The 23,159-nt window shown below is 43.0% G+C and overlaps 2 protein-coding genes across 2 annotated transcripts in view; one reads left to right on the forward strand and one right to left on the reverse strand.

Annotated features, from left to right (window-relative positions):
* LOC110523644 (stomatin) overlaps positions 1-3,315 on the forward strand; it is a 29,122-nt gene extending 25,807 nt beyond the window's left edge. The window contains exon 7 of the mRNA XM_021602527.3: positions 1,557-3,315. Coding sequence (XP_021458202.1) covers positions 1,557-1,748 — 192 coding nt within the window. The 3' untranslated portion in view covers positions 1,749-3,315. The remainder of the gene's footprint in view (positions 1-1,556) is intronic.
* A 32-nt stretch (positions 3,316-3,347) lies between these two features.
* LOC110523643 (gelsolin) lies at positions 3,348-21,936 on the reverse strand. Its single transcript, XM_021602526.3, has 16 exons — positions 21,591-21,936; positions 13,652-13,849; positions 13,126-13,280; positions 12,681-12,842; positions 12,241-12,390; positions 11,957-12,046; positions 11,676-11,808; positions 10,415-10,719; positions 9,725-9,858; positions 9,555-9,645; positions 5,775-5,945; positions 5,482-5,656; positions 5,260-5,387; positions 5,093-5,170; positions 4,697-4,757; positions 3,348-4,499 (listed from the first exon to the last, which is right to left on the reverse strand). The coding sequence occupies exons 2-16, from the start codon at positions 13,842-13,844 to the stop codon at positions 4,330-4,332; spliced, it is 2,196 nt and encodes a 731-aa protein (XP_021458201.2). The 5' UTR covers positions 13,845-13,849; positions 21,591-21,936; the 3' UTR covers positions 3,348-4,329.
* Between the last annotated feature and the right edge of the window lie 1,223 nt (positions 21,937-23,159).

Consider the following 23,159-nt stretch of genomic DNA (forward strand, 5'->3'; position numbering starts at 1 on the left):
CTAATATGGTCATACATTGGACAGGAGGTTAGGAAGTGCAGCTCAGTTTCCAGTCTCCAGATCTGGTGTCCTTTGACAGCTCTTTGGTCTTGGCCATAATGGAGTTTGGAGTGTGACTGTTTGAGGTTGTGGACAGGTTTTATACTGATAACAAGTTCAAATAGGTGCCATTAATACAGGTAACGAGTGGAGGACAGAGGAGCCTCTTAAAGAAGAAGTTACAGGTCTGTGAGAGCCAGAAATCTCGCTTGTTTGTAGGTGACCAAATACTTATTTTCCACCATAATTTGCAAATAAATTCATTAAAAATCCTACAATGTGATTTTCTGGATTTTTTTTCTCTCATTTTGTCTGTCATAGTTGAAGTGTACCTATGATGAAAATTACAGGCCTCTCTCATCTTTTTAAGTGGGATTGGTGGCTGACTAAATACTTTTTTGCCCCACTGTATAATGAAGAGGTCTGGTCTGACCCGCTCGATGTGGGGGTATCTTTCTCAAGGGAGAGCTTCTCCTACTTGGCTAATTATTTGATTAGTTGAAAGTCCAGCTGAAACTGTTTGGGGTTGCCCTGTACCATTACTGTTCCAGACTTATAGAGATTTATATTAGCTGACTCAGAGTCCTCGTTGTCAAGTATCCTGAGTTTCCATCCCTTGTTAACACCCCCTCTCTTAACAAAGGGGTAGTGTGCTAATATAGCACTGTGCCATGCCAGGGGATGGTTTGTGTGGAAGATAAGGTTGCTGATGTTCCCATTTTTGTAATAGTCAGCAAAATGTGTCTCTTGATTTTCCATAAGGAACTTCATTTTGTCGTCTTTTCTTGCTTTATCATTCTTTACATACACAGGGTACTGTATTTTAATTACCTCTGAACAGCAGGAGGCAGCTTCTAAGGCCTCTCCATTTGGTTGGAGTAGACTGTTTGACTCTCCTGCCATTGTTGGGCTAAAGGACTTTGACACCTCTCACTTGACACGTCAGTGTTAATTGAAGCTGTATCAAGCTTGGCACCCTTAATTTACCATTCAGTCCCTATAAAGTAATGTAGTGTATTTTTCTTCTTGGCTTTTTTAAATAAAATACAATTTCAGACTAAACATTACTCACTCAGTTCCAGGTTGGATGGTGTTTTCAGGTTTCTGTTGTTTTCCAGAGAATTTGCTGTATAGAATAATAATCATTGGTAGTTGTAAACCTCCAGGTGATTCCTTAATTCCGTCCAAAATCAGGTTGTAGGTTTTGAGTTTTGATTTGGAGTGAAGGTTATGTTGTCGAGGGTAGCATCCTGTATATGTTCCTGACAAAAAAATCCAAGTTCATCTAACTCTAAATCTAACTTTTTTTAAGAAAATGCTGAAAAATGCAGGAGCTCATGTAATCATGACCTCTAGCCTGCTCTCTCTCTCTCTCTCTCTCTCCATTATCTATCATTGTTACTTAATGGTCATTACCTAACCTATTTTTCTTCCATCTCTCCCTTCCTCTCTCTATCTCTCTATCCTCTCTCTATCCCCCTCCGCCCTGCCTCCTGTCCCCTGGGTCCTGTGTGTAGGTGATAGCAGCGGAGGGGGAGATGAACGCTTCGCGGGCTCTGAAGGAGGCCTCTCTGGTGATCGCTGAGTCTCCATCGGGCTTGCAGCTGCGCTACCTGCAGACCCTCAACACCATAGCTGCCGAGAAGAACTCCACCATCATCTTCCCCCTGCCAATGGACATGATGCAGGCCTTCATGAAGAGAGACTGAGGGGAGCCTGTTGGGTGCTGTGTGAGTGCTGTTACACACATACAGTACACACACACGAAACAAACATTCCCACATATATCATAGTGTGCTGCTTTCCCTTGTGCCAAACATTTTGCCAATGCCAGCTGATGCAGAGGACGCTAGCTAAAGAGCTTGGTTGAGCTTTATGAGTCGAAGAACTTAATGTAAATGTTTTGTGTGTTGAGACTATATTCTGTATTGTGAGTTCCCATTGAATGGAACAGAGAAACAGGATTTGAACAAAAACAAGGGAAACTACATCGCCACTCGCTGGTACTACTGAGGTGTGGTGTTTCCAGCCCTGCTATGAGACCAGGATGTACTAGGGACCCTGTCTGTCTGTCTATCTGTCTGTCTGTCTGTCTGTCTGTCTGTCTGTCTGTCTGTCTGACTGTCTGTCTGTCTGTCTGTCTGTCTGTCTGTCTGTCTGTCTGTCTGTCTGTCTGTCTGTCTGTCTGTCTCCCTCCATGGGAAGCAACCTCTTTACTATGGCCATTTAAACAGCTCACAGCCTTAAATCATTGCCATGGAGTCGATGTACTCATCTCACACAGTTTCTATGCATACCTGGATGGAAATAAATTGTAAGTGTATTTTAGTCTGTTTTAATAGCAGTATTTATCATCAAGACTACATGCTCTTCAGATGCTGTTACAGTACCTATGCAGTATACATTACTGTATAATACATGGTATGTGTTATACACTGAGTTTACCAAACATTAGGAACACCTTCCTAATATTGAATTGCACCCCCTCAAAACAGACTCAGTTCGCCAGGGCATGGACTCTACAAGGTGTTGAAAGCATTCCACAGGGGTGCTGGCCCATGTTGAGTCCAATGCTTCCCACAGTTATGTCAAGTTGACTGGATATCCTTTTGGTGGTGGATCATTCTTGATACACACGGGAAACTGTTGAGCGTGAAAAACCCAGCAGCATTGCAGTTCTTGACACAAACCGGTGTGCCTGGCACCTGCTACCATACCCGTTCAAAGGCACTTTCAATCTTTTGTCTTGTCCATTCACCCTCTGAATGGAACACATACACAATCCATGTCTCAATTGTCTCAAGGCTTAAAAATCATTCTTTAACCTGTCTCCTCCTCTTTATCTACACTTATTGAAGTGGATTTAACGAGTGACATCAATAAGGGATCATTGCTTTCACCTGAAATGGCCTGGTCAGTCTGGCATGAAAAGTGCAGGTGTTCTTAATGTTTTGTATTGTCAGTGTATTCTGGTGTATAGTGTTACTGTATGTGTGAAGGAGGACATAGTTACATTATTTCATGTTACTAAACCACTCTGTTGTAAGCTATTTTTCTCATATTGAAATTATTTCTTATCATGTTTATATTTTCATATCCTTATCATGCAAACTTGCTGTTGAACAGTTTCTATAAAGGTCAATGTTGATTACGATGAATTGTAAATGTATTGACATACATTTGAAACTGAACTTTTCTCTTACACTGTTGTCCTTCAAAGCCATATTGTTATGTTCACTATGATTCAGCCTTTAAATAAAAATGATATACACTTTACATGATATACATGATGGAGACAACACATCTAGTGTCGGCGACAGAAGGTTTTATTGAAACAATGGTAAGGCCTGGGGAAAACCATTGAACTTGACATTGACTGCTGTTACGTTAATTGCGTGATCCTTATACTCCTGACTGGCTGACACCAAACAAATACAACTTAAAGGCAATGTTCCCACGTTGGTGGAGGCTGCATTCACGGTAAACACTGCATATATCGTCTCAATCGGAAAATGACCTTTAAATTGTTATTGCGAAAACTGTAGCGATACGGATTGATAACTAGTGAGGTTATGTCTGGCAGTGTGATTTCCTCAAAGCTTTGTCTCCCTGCCCCTGTTGGTTCAGATGATTGTAATATTCTAGGTTTCTTAATGGTGAGATACTGAATAGAAACAGCCTAATGTTGCTGAGGTCGTATGAAATATATTTCAATCTTAATGCAGATGGTAGCAGGTGCAAAGCCTTATCTAAACCTGTGGTTCCATTAAAGCCCTTATTATTGGTCACGTGCATGCTATTTGCATACGTAAAAAAAACAAATAAAGTCTCCATTTTATTATCAGAAGACTGCATTGGGTCACTGCTCCTAAATATCCTTGGATGAATTTAGAAGCAGGGGTGGGCTGAAATAATGACACAACATTATCACAATACGAAAACATGAAATGAGAAACACACGTTTTACATGTGGTGGGGGAGTAGAGCTAGTCTATTACAGTACCTTATTGGTATTGCAATTGTGCACCAGTGCTCTGTATCCGATATACAGGGTTATGACAGCCTCTTCTACTCTAATCAAAGCAACACATTCTAACCTAAAAGCTCAATATTCTTTGACACATTTCCTTTTTCAAAATGTAAAGAATCAACAAAAAGCCTCCTCCCACTGGCAGTCAGAAGAAAGGAGGTTGGCGGGGCATAGAGGGTTCCCCATTAAGTCTCATGACTGGAGCTGCTCAGTGCGTGCGGTAAAGTCAGGCGGCAGGGTTAGGGGTTAAAGGTGAAGGTTCACAGCTCCAGCTCAGCCATGGCCCGCTCCAGGGGGTCGCTGGTCCAGTACTCATGGTCCCAGCCCAGGAACCAGCCGGTGAACGTGGGTGGCTCGAACCCTTGCTTGATCTTCACGATCGGTGTCCTGAGGTCACGGTTGGCAGGGTCCGTCTCAATGTAACGCACAGCTGGGGGAGGAGGGGATTAAATTATAGTTCTATAGAGAGCAGTTTTCCCAGTGGGAAACTTCTCAATCAAATGAATTTAGTCATGAGTAATGCACTCAAAAAGAAAAGGTGGCATGAACATTCTCGATGTAAAACCGTCTGCAAGATAATTCATAAATCATTTATTAAATTAAGCAGTTTTCAATTGTATTACTTACCGGAGGCCATCGCCTCAGTCTTCTCCTCTTCATGGGCTTCATTCCCGATCCAGACAAACACCTAGAAGAGGATATTCAACTTTCATTAGACTATGTACAGCAATTCATATGTTATCCACTGTGTTACTGTGCAGGTGTAAGATCTTAATTTGTTCAGCTGGACTTGTTGCTGAGAATTTTCCTTTACCACAGGAAATGCAGATGAGCTTTGTGATTTACATAAATTCACTGACAACCCACACTAAGACAGGGTTATATTAAGAGTATTGCACTTTTTATGTAGTTTACTTTAGTCAACCTTATTTTGCTGTGAAAATATAGGTCAAATTAAGATCCTATATCTGCATACTTAATAACATTCACATCTCAGAAAATACCACATGCTAATTTATCTACCTGATCCCATGTGTCCAGGATCATGACATCATCAGTGGCCAGATCTTCTTGGGTCATCTCCCCAGGCACCTCCTCAATCTGGGTGGAGAAGGCAACAAGGCATTTGAAAAAACAGGGTTAAAGATGTTTAACCATGAATGGCTTATGGTATCAATAATGGGACTCACAATGAAGTTTCCAGACTTGTTGGAGCAGGCAAAGAGCCTGGGTGGATGGGCGTCCATCTTGTCCTTGCTTCTGAGTCTGGAGGAGGTGCGGTACGCTGCCTTCCCTCCTAGAGCCTCCCAGAAATCATCTGCATAGACACACACAATAGTCAGTTGGTTACGACATGCCACAGCCAGCCACAGAGCAAAGGTAAGCCAATGTCATTGGCACAATGTACATACCAGTCTCTCCGCCCTCAGGCAATTCTGAGGAGGACACCCCCAGGATAACACACAGCTGCTGGGTGCCATTTTTCTCAGTGTCACTGGCCCCCTGGCCCATCCACACGAAGGAGGTTCCAGGAGTCACCAGGAGGAAGGCATCGTTGGAGTTCAGGTTGGAGGACACAGCATCAACCTAGAGGTGGATAAGACATGGTGGGTAGAAAATGACCACGAGTGTCATGCCTGTAAATATATTGCAGTTTAGTAGCTGATTTCAGAAAAAAGAGAGGCATTGTCCTCATGTCACTCACCTCCACAGCTCTTGTACACCCTGCAGAGTTGGAACGCACCTGGAAGAGGCGTGTTTCTGCGGGGGCGGACTGGCCCCCATCTCTGGACGTACCTCCCTTGTACACCACCATGGGTTGCCCCCCAAACAGGCTCATAAGGTGAGCTGGCTCCTTGCCCTGGGCCACCCTCACCTGGACCACACAGAGCAAACTAGTTAACAAACATACACTGGGTATACCAAACATTAAGAACACCTGCTCTTTCCATGACAGACTGACCAGGTGAATCCAGGTAAATGCTACGATCCCTTATTTATGTCACTTGTTAAATCCACTTCTATCATTGCAGATAAAGGGGAGGGTAGCCTAGTGGTTAGAGCGTTGGACTAGTAATCGAAAGGTTGCAAGATTGAATCCCCGAGATGACAAGGTAAAAATCTGTTGTTCTGCCCCTGAACAAGGCAGTTAACCCACTGTTCCTAGGCCATCATTGAAAATAAGAATTTGTTCTTAACTGACTTGCCTAGTTAAATAATTAAAAAGAAGGAGTTTAATCATTGAGACATTTTTTTTTCTTTCACCTTTCACCTATTTAACCAGGTAGGCTAGTTGAGAACAAGTTCGCATTTGCAACTGCGACCTGGCCAAGATAGGAGCGTAGCAATTCGACACATACAACAACACAGAGTTACACATGGATTGTGTATGTGTGCCATTCAGAGGGTGAATGGGCAAGACAAAACATTTCAGTGCCTTTGAACGGGGTATGATAGTAGGTGACAGGCGCACCGGTTTGTGTCAAGAACTACAATTCTGCTGTGTTTTTCACACTCAACAGTTTTCCGTGTGTATCAAGAATGATCCACCACCAAAAGGACATCCAGCCAACTTGACAACTGTGGGAAGCATTGGAGTCAACATGGGCCAGTGTGGTGAAAAACAAAAATAAGTGGATCTTTGGAAGAATATTTATATTTGTATTTAATTACATCTATTTGGAAATCTATGGACATACTTGCAACGCAGCCTTGCATGTGTCTGCAAATATTTCTCACAGGGTGGCAGCAGTGAGCTCTGAACAACAAGGCATGAAAACACTAAGCACCAAGTGTTCTACAGCGCTCCCCACCCTACTCTCCCAGCATGCTGTGTATCTGTCTGGCTGGCTGACAACAGGAAGTCCTGTTTAGTGGATGCAGCAAGCTTGTCTCGCCATCCGCCAGCACAAAGGGGCCTTCTCTCTCTCCTCCCCTTAAAGAGCAACTGCTCCTAAAAAGCAACTTCTTGATTAGAAAATGGCCAATGTGGCATCGATATGAGTCAGAAAAATGTATTTTGTGTAAAAATTAACTACAAAGTGTAAATAGAATAATTATGATCATAATGTCAGTCTCGTCCAAAACTGAGATTTGCGAGATGATAGGTAAATGTAATTCGTGCCCCACGTTGGGCGCTCACTTTTTGGGGCGGCAGGGTAGCCTAGTGGTTAGAGCGTTGGACTAGTAACCGGAAAGTTGCGAGTTCAAACCCACGAGCTGACAAGGTACAAATCTGTCGTTCTGCCCCTGAATGGCAGTTAAGAATTTGTTCTTAACTGACTTGCCTGGTTAAATAAAGGTAAAATAAAAAATAAATAAATAGAATAAATTGTGCAGTATGTCACGGAATGACGAGTACCGTAACAGTTTTCAGTGGGCTGTGTTTATTTGAATTGTTCCCACAGCTGGCAGCACCCAATCATCAATTCAGAGCGCAGTTGCATGCGACCCAAACGTAATGCCCATGCTCAATTTGGTTTGACATTCGATTTCCCTATCGGGGCTAGTTAGGGACCATCAGTAAATTACACAATGTACATAGGACAATATTTTAAAAAGGTCCATAGCTCCACATTTCAATTACTTAATAACCTCAAACCAACTAAAATCATATACAAATATTAAAAGCATTTAATGAGAGAACTAAAAGATGTGCAACATGAAAATGTTATCCCACTCACATTGTGTAATTTATTGACGGTCCCTAACTATCCAAAGCAATGGGCTATCCAAAGTCTGACTGTGTGCATTTCTCACTGTTTAGTCTCTCGAGTGTGTTTGTTCTCCTCTTAACACCATTCCTGACATTTTGGGACCTGGTTGAGCCTGCACAAAGCCTTGTTCAGTTTTATTTGTTTTCAAAATTGGAGACTACTAATCAGAGAAATAGAGATTAGGTGCATATTGCACAGAGTTAATGAAGAAGTCTACCTCTGTACTGAAAACATGTGTGAGGCAATGTTGCAATCTTGGATGTTTAGTGTGATGACTAATTTCCATACACTGATTTCCTCTAAATACTGTTTCTGTTGAATGACTATGAATCACACTGTTACAAATGTATGTATGATTGTGTGTCAAATTAAATCAAATTGAATTTGTCACATGCGCCTTATTCAACAGTTGTAGACCTTACAGTGAAATGCTTTTTTAAAAGCCCCTAACAATGCTTTAACACTTTTTTTTCTTAAAACTTATTTTGTAAAAAATAGATAAGTAAAAAAATTGAAAATAAAATTAACAAATACCGTAATTAAACAGCAGCAGTAAAATAACAATAGCAAGGCTATATACAGAGGTTACCGGTACAGAGTCAATATGCAGGGGCACCGGTTAGTTGAGGAATTAGGTACATGTTGGTAGAGTTATTAAAGTGACTATGCATAGAAGATAAACAGAGAGGAGCAGCAGCGTAAAAGAGGGGTCTGGGTAGCCATCAGCTGTTAGACATCATGGACAGTTTGATGGAACATAAACGGGTTTGTGACTGACTTTTCCACCCTGGTGGGCTTCTCCACAAATGTAGGATCACTGTTAGTCATGCATTATAACAAATCAATGAAATAACTACGTAGTGCAGGTCCCCATTTTTCACACTGGCTATAGACAGGAAGGTGAGACTGACAGGCACAAACAGACAGATACACAGAAAGAGATGGTTGCAGACATTCCCAGAGCATGGAACCTTATACAGAGCCAGGGCATGATATAGCCAAATCATAATGAACTGCAGTATATAAGACAACCTACAACAGCGTTTCCCTAACTCGGTTCGGGGACACCAAGGTGTGCATCTTTTGGTTGTTGCTCTGGCACTACACAGCTGATTCAAATAATCAAAGCTTGATGATGAGTTCCTTATTTGAATCAGCTGTGTAGCGCTAGGACAAAAAACAAAATGTGCACCCCTTGGGGACCCCAGGACCGAGTTTGGGAAAAGCTGACCTAGAATCACTGGTGGCCTCTATATAACCTATGCAATGGTCCTTGCTTGAGTTGAGCACATCTCAGAAGGACGAGCAAGACAGCTCTTTGTCCCTACAACAGGTCAGGGAATTGGCTCGTCTGGGAACAGTAACTGTGCCAGAGTGATGAAGCAACAGAATCCGAGAGGATAAAGGGAACACCCTCATAAACATGGCCCTTAATGTCCTGTTTTGGGTCCCTGTTGATTTCAACCAGCTGATTTCTCTGTAAACACATTGAGCCATATCAGTTAAATACTCTGCTCTGTACTAAGTTATGCAGCCCTGAGAGGGGAGTACCAGGGTGGTAATAAGAGCACCTGAAACCTGGGGAGAGAAAGCACATGAAAGACAGGAAACAATGAGAGGAAGATGGAGAGTGACACACGGGGTTACACGGGGTTACTGATTCGAATATAGATGAGACTAAGAGGAAACCATAGAAAAAAGGAATATGCCACTTCTATACACACACACACACACCCACACCCACCCACTTACAAACACACATTCATTACCTGCACAGGTCCACCACCAAGCTCATCGTCCAACTGGGCACCCAAGATGGCCGAAGCACCAATTTCGTCCTGGGAAGAGTCACTTCCTTGCCTGAGAGACATTCTAGTTAGCAATGTATCTCTTCTGATTGTCTCTCTACTGTTTAATTTTACTTTAGTGTCTCTCTTACCACATGTAGATGATGTGCCCTTGGCGTCCTCCATGGTGGTAGTTATAGAGGATGATGTAACTGTCTCCGCCATAGAACTGTCCATGTGTGGAGGGGTCCACTTCCACCTTGTCTGATCCCTCAATACGCCAGATCTGTACATAAACATACGCATGATGTGACCCCTAATGGTGGCAGGCTACCAAAACAGAGCTATATATGTAAATACAAATTCATGCCCCTGTCATTTGGTTGCTATCTGTTCATCAGAGATTTCCTACTTCAATATCCTTCCTCTATCGGCTACATTGGGCTGAAACCCTAGCATACCTCCCTCACAGTCTACATAGATTAGCTCACATAATTATTTTTACCCGTATAATAGCCCTAATACATAAAGTTGATAGTGACAAGCAATACTGGGGCGGCAGGTACCCTAGTGGATAGAGCGATGGGCCAGTAACCAAAAGGTTGCTAGATTGAATCCCAGAGCTGACAAGGTAAAAATCTGTTGTGCTGCCCCTGAACAAGGCAGTTAACTGTTCCAAGGCCATCATTGTAAATAAGAATTAGTTCTTAACTGACTTGCCTAGTTAAATATAGGTTAAATTAAAAAAAATACTCGTCCTGATAGTTACTCTAAGAAAGATTACTGGGAAGGCTTGTCATACAATGTGGGCAAAGGCCCAGCCATTGGTCTTGTCCACCCACCTGCTTCTCTCCGTTGCCACCATCCACCATGCCGTGCTGGGCAGACATGGCGGGGGAGTCGTGGAGTGTGGCAGCATCAAATGGCACCTTCTCTAGCTTGGCGATGCTGTTGGAGACATAGGCCACACCCAGACCCTCCGTCTGGTCCTTGTCACGCCAGTTCTTGAAGAACTGTTTGAAGAGAGGTGTCTCTCCCATCTCCGGCAGGATCTGCACCTGGGTGTGTTTGGGGTAGCCCATCTTCTTGATGAACTCATCTGCTGCCTTCATGGCTGCCTTACGCTCCTCCAGGTTGGCTTCTTTACCTGGGTAAGAGTGTGTGGAAGTTGGGTGAGAAATACAAAAAGTGGGTTTAATGAATTCAACCACTTAGAAACTATAAAGACGGAGGACTTTATATAAATAACGGAGGACAATTATATTTTGAATTAAGAACAACACCTTTCAGTTGCATCCAGGGGTATCAATTGTGTACGGTAGGGTATGGCGCTCGCCATACCTTAGCTCAACACCAACAATGTCAAATAGGCTACTAAAATCATTCCAATCCTGATTAAAAGGCAAATGTACTTTAGTGGTATTAGAAGGCTGACTTTAGAACTATGCGGACACCTGGGAGTGGGAGGGAAGGTTGTTTGTGTGGCTGGCAGGCTTTATGGGAGGCGCTTCGATGCAGCTGCAGGGAACAGCAAAACTTTTTCTCAAAAGAGTGCAGAGTTAAAGATGGCTGTAGTAGATGTCTTTGGCTAGGTAACTGCTGTTTGACTTCACATGAAACGAAACTAGTTTTAATCCCTCGTGCGTTGCAACTAATTATTGTATGACGTGTTTGTCGAATGTTAAGTCCCCTAATGACTGAGGTGATTGAAGCTACCGCAACAAGATGATAATGGCTGGAAGTTGTTTTTGCTGTTCTCCAAGTTGCATTTTTGAGTTTTTAAATGGTGTAGAAATGCAGTAAATGAGCTTCAATTTTATATACATTTCTTGGAGGTTAAGCTGAAATGACACCCGTGGTTGCATCATATGCTCTCTGTGGAAGTTTATCATGTGAAACTGTCCAAGACAATGTCTCATTCTCTAAATGTGGTCTGTAATGCTGTGTTACCAAATGGACATGACAGCAGCCATACCATGCCAAAACAATTCCAGCTACAGTATTATGCTTTCATTGACTGGTTGAATTGGTGGAGAGTGTTGCAAACTGTGAAAAATCAGCTGATCATAAATATGTCTTTGATATTGGGTGACCCCAGCTGACCTTTCCAGATGAAGATCTTGCCATCGGAGCCGTGATCCAGGATGAAGCAGTCGCTGGACTCCAATGCACTCTGGGAGAATGGGTTCTCTGCTGCCACCATGGACATGGACATGTCTCCACTGGCATTTGACACCTGGGGGAGACGAGGAGCGACAGAGGAAGAATTGCAGAGAGATCAGAGACGTGTATGTGAAAAGTCCTCAGGGTCAATATGAGATGTTCTCATTATGCAGCTAGACCAGTTGATCTTGGTTTCAGTAGATTGTTCCCTGTATTCCCACCTTGTACAGTTTGGCCATCTTCCTGTTTGAGGCATCAGCTTTGATGTCATCAGAAGATCCTTCAGGAAAGTGGGGTTTATCTCCCAGAACCTAAAGACGCACAGAGAAGATCCCTTTTAGATATACTGTTGAAAATTAAACAATGCTTTAACCACAGCTGGAGTTTATTCAAAAGTCCATTATGCACCATTAAACACCACAATAAACGTCAACCAATCACAGACAGAAAGAGCGATAAAGAGAGTAAGAAGACTCTCCTGTTCTTTAGTGGTTTATGATCTCACCTCTATCATCTTGTCTCGCTCTGCTCCCTCGTCACACACATACACGCGGGCTCGCCCACTGCGCTCGTTGTCTCGGATACCCTTGGCAACCTGAGTGGCCTTCAGCTTCTCAAAGTGGTTGCTCTGGGAGCCACACCACTGGTAGATCTCCTGTGGGAGGAGAGATACACAACAAACAGGATACGTGATGTGGTCAGCATCGACCAGGAATTTGTTTGCAAGAACTATATGTGTATTTGGACAATCTCTCTATTAAACGTTTCTCTTTTCTCTTAAGCAAGACGTGAAACATACAATGTGCATGCTTCTCTGTTTATTTTTATTGAAATGTGACACCAATGTTTGATGACGCCGTGTCCTATATGAAACTTCTGTCTCTTCTGTCTATATGAAAGTCCTCCTGTCTCCCTCCTGTCTCCCTCAGGCTGATGGTAACTCACGCTGCCCAGGTCCAGGATGAAGCAGTCTCCCTGGTTGAAGCTGTCCCAGCTGACAGGCACCTCCGTCGCCCTGACAACTCGCCGACCTTTGACCTGTAGCACCCGCTGCATAACCACCTCGTTGGTAACAACATGTTTGAACCCAGATGCTACACCTCCTTTCTAAAACAGTGACAAAAGATAAGGCACGGTTAATATGGAGCCATTCACATTTCTAGGGCATATTTCCACCATTAGATTAGATTAACTTTATTATCACAAAAAGGGGATAATACAAAGAGGGCATACTTTATACCTATTAAAAGGTTGATGTACTCCAAAACCATTTAGGTATAGAGACTGAGGTATGAATGCAATATTATGTGTCATGACCTGGGTTTAAGCGCAATAATGACAAAACTGTCAAAGAAAATTCTAATTGTCATCTCAAATAACATTTCCTCACCAAGTACTTCAGTCCAGCCTTGAAGTAACCCAGCAATACTTTGGACTCATGTCCCTGGACCTCACGGTACTGGATGGGTTTACCTCCCAAATAGTCATCCATCTGGACTGTGAAGATGGCTGCTGCTCCACTCTCATCCTGGGTGCAAAAGTCACCTGGGGCAGAAAAACCACAGAAGTTAAACTCAACCTCTGAATTGCAATGTTTTGCTCTCTTGTCTTTGCACAATGGAGGCCCAACCCCCAATGGCTACTTAGTCTGCTAGATTCCACAGACGTCATGGATGACTATTTCCCTAAAGCAAAACTCAATGGACACATACCGGTACATCGAATGAACCAAGTTTGAGTATCACTCACTTAGTCCATTTCCCATCAATTATAGAGATATAATTACAGTACATACCCACCACAAGTCACAGTGACTTGAAAGAGGATACCCATTCTAGTAAAAGTATTTATATGGCGTCAATCATATCCACCAAGGCTTGTAATGCAACCCATCCTGCTCCTGGTTCTGTCCTCACCCAGCCAGAAGTGCAGGTCATACTGCAGGTTCCCGGAGCGCTGCTTGATGGTGTTGAGGATGAGGTAGGCGTCTCCCGTGTAGAAGCTTCCATACAGATTCTCTGGCACGGCCACCAGGTCAAACTTCTCAATCCTCCACACCTGCAGGCCCGCCTGCTGGCCAGCCTTCTCAAACTCAGGATGGTACACCATGCTGCCTGCATGGAAAGATCACACACACACACATGCTTTGATAGAAGATATTGATGATATGGAACACTATTAATTCACCAATTGCCAAGTTATACTGAGACAGTAAGATAAGAACAGATATGACCTCAGGAACAAGATCTAGTGAAAGACAAGAAAAGTCTGTCTCTACAATTTATGGACATAGTTTGCAGAAGGGTGCCACTCCCTTCACTGAGAGCTGTTGTCATGGATATAAAGATAACATTTAGAGTCGTGAGTTAATAATGTGTGATGTGGTGACTCATTGGTGCCCTGTGCTGTGTGTTGGGTGTTTCCTCCTCTCTCTGATGGGAAAGTGCTGTGACTCGGTTTGAGACAGGCAGCCCCAGCAGTGGTGCCACCACAGTATAAGTGTGTGTAGAGAAGAGAGGAGAGAGACCATAGATGAACTACGGCATAGTGCACACACACACAGCACACTCGTAGTCAGGCACGCAGCCCAATGGGACAGGCCCACAAACATCACACTTCAGTCATTTCAGACACCAAAATGAGGAACTGTATTAAAAGCATGGAGTGGATGGCTACGCTCAGTGAGATTATCACATATTGTATTTGAGCTCATTTTGGCATGTGGGAGTGGTTGAGATTTTTAAGACTTGAGGAGTCTTAACTGTCTAACTTAATACCTATCCTCTTTGCAGATCACTATAGTGACCACAGAAAAGTGTTTCAAAATGTTCAGTCAGTGGTCTAGATGCCAGGTAATCATGCCTAAGTTGGTTCCTGCACTTAGACAGTAGCCCTGCCACACACTGTTTCCATAGCAACCAAACACATAAGGTGATGCCCACTGAAAGGCAAGTGTCAGACATCTATATTTGCTCAGGTTTCAAAAGCAGTAACCGATCAAGATAAGATTACAAGGCCTCGTTTCTTATACGTTTTGAAACACACAACAACAACAGTTCAAATGAAATGAGAAGTTAAATTACTGTTACGGTAGGCCTACATCTACATAGCATAACACACCCTGAATGAATTCTATCCACACAACATTCCAGACAGCGCAAACAGGCTGCTCTGTGCTCTTAAATGAGGCCATGTTCTAGAGAGTAAACACAGTGTTTTCTGCACCGGGGCCCATCTGCATGCCTCGGGACTCAAGTCTCCAACTAGTATATTTAGGGAAAGACTACCGTTTGGGTCTCCTTCTCAATTTGTATGACTAACCCTCAGCATCAGAGCATGGAAAAAAAATTCACACGTGACCTTGTTTGGGAGAGAATTCAGGCAACCCTAACCCCGAAGAATATGATGTTCCTTTTTCCTCTTTTCCTCCTCTTTTCCTTTTGTAACCTATGACAAATTTCACAAGCAGCCACATACTTATTTCCCATATATTTTCTTACATGAAGACATGGTAGTAAGTCTTATAGCCCTCGTAAAGTTCAATATTGATGTAGTTTTCAATCACACGGGTATCTGTCCTGTAACAAATTTCACAGGGGGAACAATCTGCCACCGGAGAGAGCAAACAGAGAACAAACCATTGGCCATAAACAACACATTGATTCCTGTTTCAGTTGAAAATATAATAATTTGATCAACACCAGATCATGAAGTCAGATTTACAGCTCCCGGGGATTTAAGGAACCTGGGACTAAACACCCCCCTCTGCAGCTGGATCCTGGACTTCCTGACGGGCTGCCCCCAGGTGGTAAGGGTAGGTAACAACACATCAACCACGCTGGTCCTCAACACGGGGGCCCCTCAGGGTGCGTGCTCAGTCCCCTCCTGTACTCCCTGTTCATTCACGACTGCACGGCCAGGCACGACTCCAACACCATCATTAAGTTTGCCAATGACACAACAGTGGTAGGCCTGATCACCGATAACGACAAGACAGCCTATAGGGAGGAGGTCAGAGACCTGGCCGTGTGGTGCCAGGACAACCATCTCTCCCTCAACGTGATCAAGACAAAGGAGATGATTGTGGACTACGGGAAAAGGAGGGTCGAGCACGCCCCCATCTCATAGATGGGGCTGTAGTGGAGCAAATTGAGAGCTTCAAGTTCCTAGGTGTCCACATCTACCAACAAACTAACATGGTCCAATCACACCAAGACAGTCATGAAGAGGGCACAACAAAACCTATTCCCCCTCAGGAGACTGAAAAGATTTGGCATGTGTCCTCAGATACTCAAAAGGTTCTACAGCCGCACCTTCGAGAGCATCCTGACTGGTTGCATCACTGCCTGGTATGGCAACTACTCGGCCTCTGACCGCAAGGCACTACAGAGGGTAGTGCGTACGGCACAGTACATCACTGGGCCAAGCTTCCTGCCACCCAGGACCTCTATACTAGGCGGTGTCAGAGAAAGGCCCTAAAATTTGTCAAAGACTCCAGCTACCCTAGTCATAGACTGTTCTCTCTGCTACCGCATGGCAAGCGGTACCGGAGTGCCAAGTCTAGTTCCAAAAGGCTTCTTAACAGCTTCTACCCCCAAGCCATAAGACTCCTGGACATCTAATCAAATGGCTACCCAGACTATTTGCATTGCCCCCCCCCCCCCCCCCTTTTACACGGCTGCTACTCTCTGTTATTATCTTTAATAACTCTACCTACATGTACATATCACCTCAATTACCTCGACTAACTGGTGCCCCTGCACATTGACTCTGTACCGGTGCCCCCTGTATATAGCCTCGCTATTGTTATTTTACTGCTGCTCTTTAATTATTTGTTACTTTTATTTCTCATTCTTACTTTTTTTAGGCCAAAAATATATAATAATAATTAACTGCATTGTTGGTTAGGGCTTGTAAGTAAGCATTTCACTGTAAGGTTGTATTCGGCGCATGTGACAAATACAATTTGATTTGAACTACTGTATATTGACAGATCAGCCCAAGTCAGCTTTTACTTGAAACTCTGTCCAACACCATGAACATTGCCATGCCTCCAGATAGAGAGAACCATATAAATAAATGATGAATGAATAGAATGGGCTTGAAACTTCTAACCCTGGCAATTCGACTGGTAAACTCATCATGGGTACCCTCGCAATGGTTGCTTGGTATTATGAGGTAATTTCCATGGTAACGTAGAATGTTCATTCAAATGATGCTAACTGATGTGGCTCATGCAATGGAATGCATTTTTTGTAATGTAATTTGAGTTGATTCAACAAATCACAGCACAGATTGCTGGGTACATTGCTGGGTACACTTCCTGCTTTTGCTTCCTGCTTTGCTCCTATGGGTACATCACGCAATGACCGTTAATCCACCCATTATGCCATCATTGACTTGAATGGGGACACCCGTTCTATTCATTCTTATTTATATGGAGAGAACTACACCTGCAGCTCACCATGTTTCCATGCCTTGAACAATTTGTATTAAATGAATTCCAAACTTTAATTCCAAACTTTTTGAAGTGCTTGCAGTATGAAGTATGATGTTACATGACCAAATACCTGTAACTGTGATCTCTTCTCTGACAGAGAGGACTGTTCGCTCTGTGAGAACATCAAGGCCCCCAGTGCTAGATCACTACCAAGGTATTTACATATGAAACATCATCTGAGCAAGAACCCTGCAGGAAGTTATCTTTCTTTGAGCGGGAAGCCAGCTCCTCTCAGCTCCCACTGTCACGTCTCATCAGAGAAAGCAGCTAATTAAGTTGCATTGCATATATTATTATTTTCTGTATATGATATGAATACATGCATTCATCAAAATATATTGCAGCAACCTGACAAGTGACACTGCTGCAACTTTACTTAGATACAAGCAACGGTATCTTCCTCTGTAATTACTTGTCTGCTTATGTGCTAGGAGAGGGGATGTCATTTGTTTACTGTAAATCATGTCCCTGGGCCTCACAGTGTTGACTAGCATTGCTATACTAGCAGAAATTACTATATGCCCATGTTATGTGTCACTGTCAACACAAACTATACTCTAACTCAGTCACTTCTCTGATGATAATCTGCTCTGTGTTCTGGTCAGTGACTCAGAGGGGGTAGTTTGGTAGACTTCATACTCCACAGGAGGGAGAATAAATAGAACAGATCACCTGACTGCTGGTCCCAGTCTCATTGGCACATAAGGATAACAGAGCTGCCCAATGCAAATCCTCAAGACTTACGCAAGTCATTACCCGTCCCTCTTCTCCACAACCACATAAAAGTTAGTCAGTCATTCCAGTATCCCCGCCCCTCAGAGACTTGCTGCTGGCCTGTACGCTGCACCCCTCCCCCACCAACCAGACACTTTTTATTCCTCAGTATCAGATGAACTGGAAAAAAGCTTGGAATATGTTCTGGGTAAGCTGCTACAAGGTCTTTACTGAGGCCCAGAGAAAGGAGGGATGCTGGATTCGAGAAACTGCAAAGTACTGAGAGCTGTTGCTATAAACCAATTACGTTATAGATTACACGTAATACACAATCATAACAGGAAAACCAAAAAGTTAACTCGTTTTTTGCTCTCAATCTGATAGGGTTCAAGTGTTATGTCTAGTACTCAAATCAATGCATTGATGACGATCTTCACGTCCATCCTAAGTTTCCTATAGTTCAGTTTGGAAGAGAGATTCCTCAGTACTAATTTAGGGGTGACTCATTTTCTCCACTCAGGCTTCTCCCTCAGCTGAGTGTGTATCATGTGCCTACCCTCAACTCTACAGGCCTTCCCAGATAGACATTCAGTTTGGCTCCTTTAACCCCTTCTCTCCATCTACATACTGCAGTGTTTACACAGAGTATAACATCACCTGGAGAGGAAGAGAATCAGAGCCAGACTGACTTTATGGCAGTGTAAACACATAACTCCGGTTATAAGGTCGGACATTAAACTTGTGCGTGGGCGGGTACCGTTTCTAAAAGGGTTCAAAGTCAAGGACAAATAACATCTTATTTACCTGGCTTCTCTTTCATTCTCTCTCGCATAAAAGTAATGACGCACATAACACGCGCACAACACTTAAAGTGCCTTGCGAAAGTATTCGGCCCCCTTGAACTTTGCGACCTTTTGCCACATTTCAGGCTTCAAACATAAAGATATAAAACTGTATTTTTTTGTGAAGAATCAACAACAAGTGGGACACAATCATGAAGTGGAACGACATTTATTGGATATTTCAAACTTTTTTAACAAATCAAAAACTGAAAAATTGGGCGTGCAAAATTATTCAGCCCCCTTAAGTTAATACTTTGTAGCGCCACCTTTTGCTGCGATTACAGCTGTAAGTCGCTTGGGGTATGTCTCTATCAGTTTTGCACATCGAGAGACTGAATTTTTTTCCCATTCCTCCTTGCAAAACAGCTCGAGCTCAGTGAGGTTGGATGGAGAGCATTTGTGAACAGCAGTTTTCAGTTCTTTCCACAGATTCTCGATTGGATTCAGGTCTGGACTTTGACTTGGCCATTCTAACACCTGGATATGTTTATTTTTGAACCATTCCATTGTAGATTTAGCTTTATGTTTTGGATCATTGTCTTGTTGGAAGACAAATCTCCGTCCCAGTCTCAGGTCTTTTGCAGACTCCATCAGGTTTTCTTCCAGAATGGTCCTGTATTTGGCTCCATCCATCTTCCCATCAATTTTAACCATCTTCCCTGTCCCTGCTGAAGAAAAGCAGGCCCAAACCATGATGCTGCCACCACCATGTTTGACAGTGGGGATGGTGTGTTCAGCTGTGTGGCTTTTACGCCAAACATAACGTTTTGCATTGTTGCCAAAAAGTTCAATTTTGGTTTCATCTGACCAGAGCACCTTCTTCCACATGTTTGGTGTGTCTCCCAGGTGGCTTGTGGCAAACTTTAAACGACACTTTTTATGGATATCTTTAAGAAATGGCTTTCTTCCATAAAGGCCAGATTTGTGCAATATACGACTGATTATTGTCCTATGGACAGAGTCTCCCACCTCAGCTGTAGATCTCTGCAGTTCATCCAGAGTGATCATGGGCCTCTTGGCTGCATCTCTGATCAGTCTTCTCCTTGTATGAGCTGAAAGTTTAGAGGGACGGCCAGGTCTTGGTAGATTTGCAGTGGTCTGATACTCCTTCCATTTCAATATTATCGCTTGCACAGTGCTCCTTGGGATGTTTAAAGCTTGGGAAATCTTTTTGTATCCAAATCCGGCTTTAAACTGCTTCACAACAGTATCTCGGACCTGCCTGGTGTGTTCCTTGTTCTTCATGATGCTCTCTGCGCTTTTAACGGACCTCTGAGACTATCACAGTGCAGGTGCATTTATACGGAGACTTGATTACACACAGGTGGATTGTATTTATCATCATTAGTCATTTAGGTCAACATTGGATCATTCAGAGATCCTCACTGAACTTCTGGAGAGAGTTTGCTGCACTGAAAGTAAAGGGGCTGAATAATTTTGCACGCCCAATTTTTCAGTTTTTGATTTGTTAAAAATGTTTGAAATATCCAATAAATGTCGTTCTACTTCATGATTGTGTCACACTTGTTGTTGATTCTTCACAAAAAAATACAGTTTTATATCTTTATGTTTGAAGCCTGAAATGTGGCAAAAGGTCGCAAAGTTCAAGGGGGCCGAATACTTTCGCAAGGCACTGTATATATGGTTATTGCTACAGCTAACACAGTGGATAATGTGTGTTAAAGTGAGGCACAGAGGGATTAGGTGTGCTGTAATTTGTGGCGTCAGACAGCTTTCCCTGGTCTGGGCCCTCACATCTGTGTGGGTAAGAATCAGACACTTCCCCTGCTGACTGAGTTCCAGGTTGCTCTGTCTCACACACACACATTCTTTTTTATAGACAACCAAAGGCCAACACGCAACACTTTAACTTCCTCTTATGTTGGTTATTCATCATGCAAGGCCAGTGTTTGGAGTTGTGAGTGTTTCCATGGTGACTAAGGATGTCCATTTATAGATATGAGAATGCCCAACTGTTGATGGGATATGAACAGTAGGCATAGACAAACAGGCAATCATGTGTGCCATTTGATTGACACACACTTGCACGCCCTTTCAAACAATATACATTTAGCAGGAATATTTTGATATTGTAAAATGATCATTAATAATTTGACAGTCACTGTGCATAGTGAAGCATGCATTCAGAAGCATGTCTCTCTGTGTCGTGCAAAACCTATAAATTCTTATACAACTTTAACAAAGTTATTATGTTATTACAAAGTTGTAACAGTTTGATTAACTATGGTTCACAAAGGGGGGAATCATCAGAGTGTAAGATCTTCTTCCACATATTATAATGGTTTGTGCATCTAAATGTAATCTGACATCTTGATGTTGGAGTCTTTTCTTTGTTCTCTTTTTATTGGCAAATGTCATTGTTTTTTCCAATAGTTTCATCCAAGTTTTTCACTGTCGGTCCATATATTACATGGCATCCTCAGATATAGTAATTTGGCATAGCTCAATTTAAGTCATTGTCTCTGTTAACATTTTTGTAATTCATAATGATGGCTGTTTTACTCCAATTACGCACAAAAAAATCATCTTTCACCAAATATATAGTTTCAGCAAATAGTATCAAAGCAGCGAAACATCGAAGGTAGAATAGGACTGAATGCATATTTAGTTTGTTTTAAATCGTAGCCTATGAGTATAGCCTAATGATCATCGAAAGAATAACGGTCCGGTTCTGGTTAAATCAGCGCTGTCAGTGGCATCTATCTTGCTTCATTGATTTAATGCATCATTGTAACAGGCGCCAGAGTGTCGGTACACAAATTCAAATGAATTGCTTACCGTATGCTGTGTGATTTAGACGTTTTCTAGGCCGCGGCGGGTGTTTTGAGGCTGCAGGAGAGGGCTTAATTTGTCAGGACAGTGTCGCTTGGCAGGGTGTGTTGGTGCGTCTGGCTTGGGCCGAGCAACTCCCTAAATGACACTCGCGCTACAGGGGGATCAAGCTGGCATGTAGTGCCGCGTTCAAGTGCAAGTCGGAAACGGAGGGTGTATAACCAGTTAGCAAATAGGATATTTCAGAGTTCCGACTAGCATATGAGCGCGGCATAACCCCTCCTGTCTGGATGACAACCACAGATGACAACGGAGCATGATAGCCTATTACAGCCCACCACTTTTGTTTGAATACCATACGGAGTACAACTGTGTCTTGCAAATTCTCTGTTTTAAATGGCTTGTTTGAAAGCACATAATAAAAATGTGTTCTCTTTCTCTCAATGTTATGCATTCAAACGTGGCCATAAAACACTGAAAAACGATTAACTAAATACCAGAAAACATTGCCCAGCTTGCATTGCAGTTTATATTGACAAAAGTTTGACACAGGGACACAACTTTGGTTTTAGAAGTGTGGGGATATAGTTATTATTATTATTATTATTTTTATTTTGTTGGATAAACACTCCAAACAGCCTACCTGACTGCTCAGAGCCATCCGCATGGTCCCAAAGTAAACCGTTGCCACCGTTTGTATCACATTCTAATGATAAAACTGGGGAAGACAAAAATGCCATTTCAGAATGTGGGTGGGTCCCCTTCCCCATCCCCAGTGAAAGTTGCGCCCCTGATAGATATGTACAATATCCCGTTTTGATTTAGCTACCTCTTTGCTTCTAGGGTGAGTCCTTATGAGGGCAAATGAAGTCTGTCTGCTGGAAAGGCCATAGCACTATCTGCTGGTAAGGCTAAAGTATGGTTGGATGAATGTGATCCTCGTCATTTGAGGTGATTCTCTTGACTAGAGTGTGGATTTCATATGGCCTCTTTTCCAGAGGAACAACCTCCAATGAATTTTTTTTAAATCACAAAATGCAACTAATTTGATGTATGTCAACTCCCACCCAGCGAGACCATCAAAGGCATTTCATTTTTACAATTATTGTCCAACAAGTGTTTATAGGCCTTGATTGTTTAATCATAGAACTGAGCTCAGCAGGAGCTGCCCTCCCGTAGGGGTGGGAGGGTCAATAGACCTGAGAAGGCAGAACAGTGCCCGGGTTAGGGTGTAGGGTTTGAGCATAGACTGAAGGTTGGAAGGGGCAAATGCTCTTGCTGTTCCGTAGGCAGGTACCATGGTCTTGTAGTGGATGCGAGCTTCGACTGGAAGCCAGTGGAGTGTGCAGAGGAGTGGGGTGACATGAGAGAACTTGGGAATGTTGAACACCAGGCAGGCTGCAGCATTCCCGGATAAGAATTGCAATAGTCCAGACGGAAGAGGACAAGTGCCTGGATTAGGACCTGTGCCGCTTCCCGTGTGAGGTAAGTTCATACTCTACGGATGCTGTAGAGCATGAGCCTGCAGGAGCGAGTCACTGAATTGATGTTTTCAAGTACATAACTATAGAGAAC

The sequence above is a fragment of the Oncorhynchus mykiss genome, chromosome 5 (assembly GCF_057628025.1).
Source record: "Oncorhynchus mykiss isolate SJ-2025 chromosome 5, ASM5762802v1, whole genome shotgun sequence".
Classification (NCBI taxonomy): Eukaryota; Metazoa; Chordata; class Actinopteri; order Salmoniformes; family Salmonidae; genus Oncorhynchus; species Oncorhynchus mykiss.

Excerpts from the sequence above, each read along its gene's own strand:
- LOC110523643 (XM_021602526.3), bottom strand. The coding sequence starts at position 13,844 with ATGGTGTACCATCCTGAGTTTGAGAAGGCTGGCCAGCAGGCGGGCCTG. Across the intron at positions 11,809-11,956 it reads AGATGGCCAAACTGTACAAG|GTGTCAAATGCCAGTGGAGA; the intron begins GTGGGAATACAG and ends CGTCTCCCCCAG. Across the intron at positions 10,720-11,675 it reads CAAGATCTTCATCTGGAAAG|GTAAAGAAGCCAACCTGGAG; the intron begins GTCAGCTGGGGT and ends ACTCTTACCCAG.